Source organism: Nelumbo nucifera, chromosome 8 (assembly GCF_055504915.1).
Source record: "Nelumbo nucifera cultivar China Antique chromosome 8, China Antique-T2T, whole genome shotgun sequence".
Lineage (NCBI taxonomy): Eukaryota > Viridiplantae > Streptophyta > Magnoliopsida > Proteales > Nelumbonaceae > Nelumbo > Nelumbo nucifera.
The window spans coordinates 55,549,233-55,560,531 of record NC_142656.1 but is presented as its reverse complement, the minus strand read 5'-3'; the positions used below and the strand labels follow the sequence as shown (position 1 = coordinate 55,560,531).

At 40.7% G+C, this 11,299-nt stretch overlaps 1 protein-coding gene across 7 annotated transcripts in view; it reads right to left on the bottom strand.

Annotated features, from left to right (window-relative positions):
• Positions 1–1,602: 1,602 nt before the first annotated feature.
• Positions 1,603–11,299, bottom strand: part of LOC104601656 (transducin family protein / WD-40 repeat family protein) — an 87,325-nt gene continuing 77,628 nt past the window's right edge. For 2 of the 7 annotated variants that reach the window (XM_010265094.3, XM_010265095.3), the window contains exons 16-20: positions 11,009–11,270; positions 10,601–10,823; positions 9,881–10,095; positions 9,102–9,262; positions 1,603–2,143 (exon numbers count right to left, since the gene is read on the bottom strand). In XM_010265094.3, coding sequence (XP_010263396.1) covers positions 9,113–9,262; positions 9,881–10,095; positions 10,601–10,823; positions 11,009–11,270 — 850 coding nt within the window. In that variant the 3' untranslated portion in view covers positions 1,603–2,143; positions 9,102–9,112. Of the gene's footprint in view, positions 2,144–6,021; positions 6,113–6,244; positions 8,284–9,101; positions 9,263–9,880; positions 10,096–10,600; positions 10,824–11,008; positions 11,271–11,299 lie in introns of all 7 variants that reach the window. The other 5 variants (XR_016079499.1, XR_016079498.1, XR_016079500.1 and 2 more) reach the window with 5 other exon arrangements.

The window sequence follows — 11,299 nt, the reverse complement described above, 5'->3', positions numbered from 1 at the left end:
ACATATCACAACAATGACAAGTATGGGAGATATATTCAATGCACAGTCAGATATGCATACGAGTAGACCTGTTCATGGGCCGGGTGGCCCGACGAGCCGGCCCGGCCCGGCCCGACCCCCGGACGGGCTTGAACAGAATTTTTGGCCCACGGGCTTAACCTCGGGCCAAAAAGCCCGGCCCGCATAAAATTCAAGCCGGGCTCGGGCTTTGCCAAAATAGCCCGGCCCGGCCCGACTTATAGTTAAACTTAAGTAAACCCGGCCCGACCTATAGTTAAACCTAAGTAAAAACCCTATGTGATGTCTATTTGAATAAATGTTTTGATTTGAGGTCATTGATTCACTTGTAGACCCATTGTTCATTTAAATAGGGAAAAAAAAACATTTAAATTAAAATAGAAAATGTCAGAAAATTTTGAATTTCTTTTATTATGTCGGGCTTCGGACTCGGGCCTAACAGTTTTCTGTTAATAAAGAGTCAAAGCCCGGCCCGGCCCATGAACAGGTCTACATACGAAGAATCTGTGGAGTACTGATGTACCAAGTGCCAACCAGCTGGTTGATAAGGTACGGAGACTTGGGATCCAGTCCCACCTGCACCTGGGTTGGGGTAAAGCCCAACATGTTTGTTTCAATAGGGTATAAAAAATGTGATCAATCAGTTGAGCTGCTTTCTGAGTAAACAGGCCATGGTTGTCCCATAGAAACCCTTGAAGTGTAGATTTGAAACAAACTACATGAACGATTTTTTCCTACCTAGGATCCCGAAGCATTCAGCAATCATGCATTATTGCATTGGAAAGTCCTTTTTATTTTTATTTTTTTTTAATTTCAAATCGTGGAACTTGATCAATCTTGCCCATTCTCTGCAAGAATGAACGATAATGAGCAGCCACACATAGCCTTGGACAATTTGTTTTGTTTTTTTTTTTTTTTTTTTTTCACATTGTACCAGCCAGCCTACTGAAGGAAATAATACATGTGGATGGGGAATGAATCAGCATGACGCGCTTTAGTTGCATATGATGCCGGGCTACTGATTATGTTGTAATCATAAATCCTAATGTGCATTAAGATCCTTTAGCTTTGTCTGACAATGAGGCAAAAATTGCAAACTATCTTTTAGCTAAGGCAACATTCATATATCAACCAAGGGTCCATTCCATTTGGTTCTCAGTTGGAATCAGAATCAGAATTATAATCAAAATCAGAATCAGAATGGCCTGTTTGGTTCAGACAGAAATTGGAATTGGAATCAAAATCAACTAACATAGATTCCCATTTCCAAGGGAGGGGGAGGGAATAACCATTCCCTCAATGAAAGAATGTCATTCAATGGACCCTGGATCCAAACATGCAATCCTGGAGTCAAATAAACGAGTTGAACTACTGGTTTTTAAATAAAAGAACTGTAGAACCGACTTGTATGAACTAATGAATACCTCCTCATAACAATGACTCAGGCTGAAATAGTAAAACCATGGTACTTGGGTGTTACCAAAGATTGCCACCCCTAGATACAAGGCAAAACAAATCAAAAGGAAAACAGTACGAAGTGAATAGTTGTGAGATAATTCGAACAATCAGGGAAAGAAAAAGAAATGAAATGGTGAAAGCATTTCTTTCTCAGAGATGACCTTAACTGCTGTAGCAAACAAACTTGTCCACATCATAGCTGATACTTATACATGATAAAGATGACAAGGGCTGGCAAGAACATCTAACCATCCCAGTAAATAATTAGATGTAGAACTAAAAATATAAGTTTAACAATAGAAAATGGAAGAAAAACACAAACTTCTCGTAGCCACAGTTGAGGACTTGAATCTAACTTCCTCTCATTGTACAACAATAAGCCGCTTAAGTTTGATCAAAATTGATTTGGTGTTCAAGCTACGTTTACCAAGATAAGTACTTGGATCCTTTCCAGTGATCCCAACCAAGTATTGCAACCAGAGTTGCTCTGCAGATAGTTCTAGTTCCCATGAAAAAGGAATAGAATACGGACCGCGCATGATATGAAGCTTGTGCCAAGGAAAGAGCCATCTCTTTTAACGGAAAAATCCATCTGTATCCTCTCACAAGATTTGATATCAGCATCAGAAACTTGAAATAATTTCACTGAACTTGAAGCATCTTTACACTGAAAAGAAGAGATGTACATACGGTTAGAAAAGGGTTGATGCAAGATATTTTGTGAAACGCTAGTCCAATAAACAAGATCTCTGGAAGTGGAAAAATGATTCAAATAAACCAACGTAACAATCCAAGACACATATTTTCAAGAGTTGGGGGGAGGAGGGACAGTTTCAGGGCAAATGGGTTGAATTGTAACGGCATTTTGGCTTAGTGTTTTCTAAGAAAATTTTGTAGGCAAGGATGTCCCACTGTTGCAAAAAAATAAAAAAGATTGTCACAAGTTTCACTACTTTAAAGGGAATCATTTCATTTGTATCACCAGAACTACCTAGCTGACAATGTTCTGCCAATTGAGTACCAGGGCAAATGGGTTGAATTGTAATGGCATTTTGGCTTAGTGTTTTCTAAGAAAATTTTGTAGGCAAGGATGTCCCACTGTTGCAAAAAAATAAAAAAGATTATCACAAGTTTCACTACTTTAAAGGGAATCATTTCATTTGTATCACCAGAACTACCTAGCTGACAATGTTCTGCCAATTGGGTAACAAATCATGCTCAACAAAAGGAATTCTACACAACTCAACCAAGGTTTGTCCTAAGTCCCAATTTTATGGGGTTATCTACATGAATCCTGTTATGCCATTCTACTCTGTTCAGTGCCACATCCATTGCTAAATATGGGCCCTTAAATGCAGTAGAAGATCAAGACTGTGATCAGTCTTGAATCCTAATAGGTTTTAGGTTTACAAAATAGAAGAAAACTGTAAGAAAGAAGAGAGAATAGAAGAGGAACAGGAGAACACAAGTGGTTGAAAGGAGGAACAGATTCTAACAGATCTGCTGCTGCCACTTTCTTATTATTTATAGGTTATGTTTAGTACACAATGGAAAGGACACATCTGACTCAAACTGACACTACTATAACTGAAACAAATAACTACACATGTTGTCCTACGAACACAGTGGGGACCACTGCAGTGGGGCCCACATCAGTGTTCTCTACACTCCCCCTCAAGTTGGGAGTAGATATCTATCATTCCCAACTTGGATAGGTCTGTCTCTAACTTCTTCTTTGGTACAGCCTTGGGGAGGATATCCGCGAGCTGCATATTAGATGTGATGTACGGAAGACACACTTGTGATGTGATCCTTTCTCGCACAAAATGTCGATCAACTTCGATGTGTTTAGTTCTGTCATGCTACACTGGGTTGTGGGTTATATTAATAGCTGCCTGATTATCACAATACAGCATTAAGGGTTTTTCATAGTCAATACCCAACTCTTCAAGTAGTGACCTCAGCCATAAGATTTCAGCCACTCCATTAGCCATTGACCTGTATTCCGCTTCAGAACTGGAGCGGGAAACAACACTTTGCTTCTTACTCCTCCAAGAGACAAGGTTACCTCCCACAAGAGCACAATATCCAGAAGTAGACCTTTTGTCATCAACACTCCCAGCCCAATCGGCATTTGTATAGACTTCCACCCTCGTGTGATTATTGTTCTTGAGCAGAATACCTCTACCCGGGCATCTCTTCAAGTATGCTAATATTCTCTCTGCCGCAAGAAGATGAGAAATTCTAGGGGAGTGCATGTACTGGCTAACAACACTAACTACATAGCTGATATCCGGCCGAGTGAGGCAGAGATATAGGAGCTTTCCAACCAACCGTTGGAACATAACTTTGTCTTCAAGAGGCTCCCCGCCCTCTGCACTAATCTTGTGATTTTGTTCGATGGGTGTATCAGCCGGCTTAACCCCCAACTTTCCAGTTTCCGCCAACAGATCTAGAACATATTTTCTCTGAGAGATAAAAATCCCCTGCTTGGATCTAGCAACCTCAATACCCAAAAAGTACCGTAGTGCACCAAGATCTTTCACCTCAAACTTTTGATGAAGGAGCTGTTTGAGGGACTCAATCTCATGATTGTCATTTCCTATCACCACAATATCATCAACATATACTGCAAGTAGTGTCAGAGAGGACTCCATGAATAGTGTATGATCTGACTGAGCCTGTACATACCCAAACTTTCCAAGGGCTAATCTGCACATATCAAACCAGGCTCTAGGTGACTGCTTCAAACCATACAATAGCTTGTTTAGTCGGCAAACCTTCTTACCTGCCTCAGTATCATAGAATCTAGGAGGCAACTGCATGTAAACCTCTTCCTATAAGTCTCCATTCAGAAAGGCATTTTTAACATCCATCTGAAACAGGGGCTAAGAATGATTTGCTGCAAGGGATAACAGAACTCGGATGGTGGTCATCTTGGCTACTAGAGCTAAGGTCTCCAAGTAGTTTATACCATAAGTCTGGGTGAACCCCTTTGCAACCAGCCGGGCTTTGTACCTTTCAATAGAGCCATCAACATTATGCTTCACAGTGAACACCCATCTGCATCCCACCGGTTTCTTTCCTTTTGGTGGGTCAACCAGTGCCCAAGTATTATTCTTCAACAGGGCATCCATTTCAACTTGCATTGCATCTTTCCATTCTGGAACTGATAAGGCTTCTTGCACTGTTCTTGGAATAGGGACATCGACAATGGAAGTAAGATAGGACCGGTAAGATGGAGACAGACAATCATAGGAAAAGAACTGTGAGATGCTGTGAGCTGTAGAAGTGGTGCAATGTCGTTTCCCTTTGCGAATGGCAAAAGGGAGATCAATGTCATCCACAAGAGAGGAAGTGGCAACAGTGAGGGGTATCTCAGTAGGCTCTGGATCTTGACCCGCAGAAGGAACTGAAGCTGGCCGGGACTACCGATGACTGGGATCAACCTGCCTGCATCGCCTGTGATAGACTCTCAACTCCGGCTCCCTTTGACCACCCTCACCACTACAACCTTCATCATCCAGTGGAATAGGTAAAGGAACAGCCCCACTTCCACTCTCACTACTCTCCCCCTGAGGAAAGAAACTCAAAACAGCCCCACTTCCAGCCTCACTACTCTCCCCTTGAGGAGAAACCCTAGGATAATAGGGTGTCTCCTCAAAGAAGGTGACATCCATGGAGACAAACCGTTTCCCTGAAACCGGATCATAGCAGCAATAACCCTTTTGAGCTTGTTCATAACCAAGGAAAATGCATTTGGAGGTCTTAGGTTCAAACTTGGAATGATGAGGCCCGAGAAGCTGAACGAAATAGGTACAACCAAAGGTTTTAAGGGGAACAATGAACAACTCCTCGTCTGGGTATAGAAGGGAAAATGGGGTCCTCATATCAAGAACTCGTGAAGGAACTTGATTAATGAGATAAACTGCCATGAGGATAGCATCACCCCAGAAGCGAATAGGTACATTGGAGGTAAACATAATGCTTCTAGCCACCTCCAAGATATGCCTATTCTTCCTTTCAGCAACACCGTTCTGCTGTGGTGTATAGGGCAAGTGCTCTGGTGAATAACTCCATGGCTAAGAAGGTAGGAAGTCAATGGCTGAGCAAAGTATTCCTTTGCATTATCAGATCTAAGGACTTTGATTTTGGTCCCAAACTGAGTGAGAACCATCTGATGGAAGTTTTGGCTTAGAGCAGGAACCTCATCCCGATAGCGCATAAGATAGACCCAAGAAAATCGGGTATGGTCATCAACAAACAATAGAAAATATCTGTACCCACCCATCGAAGAGACATGATACGGCCCCCAAACATCAGTATGCACAATATCAAAAGAGGAATTACTCCTTTTATTACTTAAAGAATAAGAGGTTCTACAATATTTGGCAAACTCACAACTCTCACACCTCAACTTTGATAACTCAACAGACTCAAATAAAGCAGGAAACAGACTTTTCAAAGACTTAAAGGGCAAATGACCTAATCGGTTATGCTAAAGCATAACCGAACTCACAGACTGGGAAACAAAAGACTTCTTACCCACTGACTCCTCCCGATGAGAACTCTCTCCAAGCAGATAGATCCCGTTCGTCTCACGGCCAGTCCCAATCACCTTCCTCGTCTCCAAATCCTGAAAAACACATCGGTCAGGGAAAAAGGTTACTGAACAGTTCATGTGTTTGGTAATACTACTAACTGAAAGCAGGTTAGTATCAAGTTTAGGAACATGCAAGATAGAAGATAAAGAGATAGTATCCGATACCTTGATGTCCCCCTTGCCCGAAATGGGAACAAGAGAGCCATCAGCAATGGACACTCTATCTCGGCCAGAGGACAAGTGATAAGAAGTGAACAAAGATGGCAAGCTAGTCATATGGTCAGATGCACCTGAATCTATTACCCAACAGTGGTCAGTATTACCTGGTGCTGAAGCATGGTAAGCTGAGGCTCGAGTACCTGAATGTGCAAATGCAGATGTGGCAGGAGCTGATGGTGACTGAAATGGCTGAGCTGAACTCCCAACTTCCTTTTCCAACTGTATGAGGGCAGCCTGAACAGCAGCTAAAGTCTCTAGGAATGCGCCTACTGAGGATGTTGAATCAGTATTCACGGCCACATGAGCATTACCCTTCTTATTTCTTAGTTTTGCTGGGACCAAGTGAGGATGTAGCTTCCAACAAATATCTTTTGTGTGCTTGGGTTTCTTGCAATGTTCACATACCAGATCCCGTTTATCTTCCTTCTTCCGGTCCCTTTCTGAGTCACCCCCTGGCTTAGGTTTGATAGCTGTCAAGGCTGGGAAAGAGGGTTGAGGCTGCATCATGACTTTCCTCCTGGTCTCTTCACTATGCACCAGGGAGTATGCTTGAGAAAGAGTCACACTATCTCTTGTCAATATCTGTTGTCGCACAATGTCATAATCTGAATTCAAACCAGCCAGAAACTCAAATACCCTATTCGTCTCGACTTGCTTTCTGTGAGTCTGTGCATCTTTGGGACTCTCCCACTCAAGGGTCTCTAGATGGCCAATCTCATGCCACAAGGATTTCAAGGTAGAGAAGTAGACAGAAACTGGCTTCTCTCCTTGTTTAAGGCTGTTCACCTCAAACTTCAGCTCATAGGCTCTGACAACATTAAGGGGTTGGGAATAGGTTTCTTTCACAACATCCCATATCTCTTTGGTTGTCTTTGCCCACAAGAAATTTCGGCTGATATGTGGCTGCATAGAATTACACAGCCATGCCATAACCAAATAGTTCTCTTGACCCACTTGGTGTATGTTGGGTCCTCCTTGGAAGGTTCTTTCACATCTCCCAAGAGGTAACCCAGTTTTCACCTTCCTCCAATAGCCATCATGGCTGATTGAGCCCACTCCAAGTAATTTGACCCATCAAATCTCAAAGTTGTAATCTGAAACCCAGTTTCAGATACACCACCAAAACTGTTGTTTCCAAAACTACTTTCTCCCTGACCCTTAAACTCCATCTTTGATCGAGAATCAGTGGCTACAAACTGTTAGAGCCACTACTGCTATACCAGAAAACAGAGTAAAACAAGCAGGTCTGAAATCTGATCTGAAACCAATACAAAACTGATCTGAAATCAAATCTGATCTGATCTGATCCGAAATCTGATCTGAAAACAATCACCTATCACAGTATATGCAAGAAATCAATTCAAATCTGATCTGAAATCAATCGGCATGCACAATATCAAGCAGCCTGTCAATCTGAGATGCTATTTTCTGAAATCACTATTGTGGGGCCCACTACTGCGAGAGCAAAGTTAGGGTTTCAACTGTAGGTCTGAAATAAGTGCGCAGCTGCACTCTCCAAACAGTCCACACAAGTGGGACTTATCGTAGGGCAATATGAAACCCTAAAAACTAATCACCTCTGAGAGGGAGGAGGGGGGATTCGGCCCAACAGTCAAACCCTAGAAACAAACTTAAATACAGTTCGACAAGTCAAATCCTAGAAACAAACTGGAACACAGTTCGGCCCCTCCTTCTAGACAGGTTCAACCTATCTCGACTGATTGCAGTCTCTAAAAACTCAATAAAAAAAAAACTTACTTATGTACTTTCGGTTTACTGTCTTCTAGGGTTACCTGAACCCTAACCTTCGCTGCTTCTTCCTGATTACCAACTCTCTGCAAGCCGCGACAAGTCTTCAACTGCTGCGAACCTCTCCTGGTAATCTCCAAGATTCAGCCACCGAATACTTCTTCAAAGCTTCCAGCCCTAGCTAGTCCTCATGTGGTCGGCCGGACTAGACACATATGAGAAGCCCTAGATAGGCTCTGATACCAAGTAGAAGATCAAGACTGTAATCAGTCTTGAATCCTAATAGGTTTTAGGTTTACAAAATAGAAGAAAAGTGTGAGAAAGAAGAGAGAATAGAAGAGGAACAGGAGAACACAAGTGGTTGAAAGGAGGAACAGATTCTAACAGATCTGCCGCCGCCACTTTCTTATTATTTATAGGTTATGTTTAGTACACAATGGAAAGGACACATCTGCCCTTAGTACTTACATAATAAATAAAGTAAATAAAAGCTGAAATAAATAACAACTGAATTAACAAACTGACTCAAACTGACACTACTATAACTGAAACAAATAACTACACATGCTGTCCTACGAACACAGTGAGGACCACTGCAGTGGGGCCCACATCAGTGTTCTCTACAAATGCTTTCCTAGAAAATAGAAACTCATAAGTCCAGAATCATGGCATAGAAGGGCCACCAGGTCAACCACCCAATTTTGGTCCTTATCTTAGGAGGAATGGACTATGGAGTTAACATTTAGTATTTTTGCACAATATGGCTGCTCTTACACTTGAACTGCATTCTCACACTTTGTTAGCCCAAGGATCCATCCTTGAACAATTACAATATAATTGGTTCTATATCTCAAACTGCGAAAAACAGAAAAAAAGGTAGCAACTTAGTTTGGGGATCTCTGATCAATCTAATCCGGTAACTACTGATGGTCAGGTTTTTCATTTCAGTGAGCACAAAACAAATTTGGACACATAAATTGGCTAAAAGCAACCTCTACATGATATTTCCTAAATTGCAGGCATTGAAGCAAAGACGATTTTTGAGAAATATTACCTCAGGTACACTTAGAACTGTGAATTGCTGAGAAATGTAATCATACATCTAGCACTTTGAAACATTTTATCCATTCTCTGCCATGTTGGACTATGAACTTCTAGAAGTTTCCTTGCTTTATCCTGAAGTTTTACCTGGCGCCTTACCGTTTCACCATGTATCTGACAAGAAAAATTTGGGAGATGTTAGAACAAACCCCTGAAGATCTTCCAAAAAATGGCCATATTATTCATATTATTCTTTTATTGGTTTCAACTTTAGCACATCAACGTTGTTAAACTTCAGCATGACATATTTACCATTAAAGATAAATTTCCATTATTTTTGTCCATATATGAAAAACAAATATGTGCATTCAACAAAAAAATGACCATTATAATTTGTTTCTTTTATCATCCAGATCCAGGGAATGAGGAAGGCTAGCAGACAGCACATATGCACTTGCAAGCACTGCAGGCACAATAGGACCCATTTTAATTTGTTTCTTTTATCACCAAAACTGATCCCTTCTCTCTGCAGTGATCTCAAGTCAGGACAAGAAAACATAATGAAGCAATCTTCCACCCCTACCCCCAATCTACGGGCCATTTCTTGATGGTCTAATATACATATGGTATAAAGACATACAACAGCTTAACCAATAAATTAACCCCCCCCACACAAAAAAAAAAAGAAAAAGAAAAAAAAAGAAGGGAAAAAATGGCAGCAGAGTTGTTACTTTTTTGCAGCTATTGCAAGAAAAAAAATTGGAACAATTAGAGATAATTGTCAACTGATACCTTCAAAAACAATCTAAGTAGAGCTTGAATAAAATCATAGTTGTCTCCACGGGAAATTTCATATATGAAATAATCCAATAGCAGTTCAATAAAAAATAGCTCGGGTCTTTTTTCAGGTTCTTGCTGATCTTCATCATCTATAATTTGAAGCATGCGAAGTTCCATGTCCAGTGTGGAGGGAGATACACCTTTGATGTAATCCGTGAATGGCGAAACTGCAATCAGAAAGGGTATGAGGAAGTATAAATGCAAAACCTTTTTCCCAACGATTCAGAAAAATCAAGTTACAATCTTGCGCCAAAGAAGAGATTTACTAGAGAATTAGCATTACAACACAAATGAAATCCAAGGAACTGTCAAGTAGCCTACAAGTACAACCCATCCAGGGAACAATGATGTCACATACACATTATTTCACACCTTCTGATGGAAGATATCCAATGCCAAAGAAGCTTCATAACGGATGGCAATAACCATCCGATCTCTAATGATTTCTTGCTTCCCTAAATTTATTTTTAGTCATCCAAAAAGGATGTTGCAGATTAGTATGTTCATCAAATCAGGTTGATCTCTTTATAGTAAGTTCATCCACATTAAAGAATCTCATATGGCAGGTCTTCCAGAGTAACAGTTTCTTAGTCTTGGATGGTTCTTACCATCTGTCAATCAGATTGGTAGATGAAGATTTTGTCAAGGATCCAAGGGTATAAAAAGACTTACAGTTTTTTCCTTCTGCAGAGGACTGAAGAAGTTGCACAAATTGGGAGGCTGGTAAGTCAAATTTCCTTTTACTATTTTCCAGCTCACCAACTTTTCTATCCTTCTCTTCAGCAGCTGGTTCACTAGGTTTAAATGATATTTCTCCAGACAATGATGGAACTGAAGGCAAAAAGAAAGGGGCTTTTTCTGGTTTTTTTGGCGGCTCGATTGGTTTATTACGGACCTGAAAATTGTGGAGAAGAATAAAAATCCACAAGGAAGAAAAATAAGTTAAAAGATAAATATAATTTGAGTACAAGAATTAGAAGTGCCACAAAACCAAATAGCAAACCCAAAATTAACAAAATTTAGAATATTATATGGAAACAAAGAGTATGAATTCAAAAATGACACATTCATAAAGTAAACCTTTATAATGTCCAAGTTGATCAGGCTTTGCCACTGGCTCTTGGGTAACAATGAGAGAGTAACTAGATCTGGAATTTGGCAATCCAAATGTGAAGGACAATGAGTTTCCTTCACTTGCGATTGATGAATCTTAGGTTTACCAGAACCCTCTTCCATAGATCCTTCCTTTGAAGAGACAGTAGGCAACTTAACACTCACAACTTCCTTCCCACTTGTATAGAAATCCAAATTGGAAGCTCCAGAGAACATTGCTTGATTAACCCTGATAGCATCCCACAGTCATAATTGGAT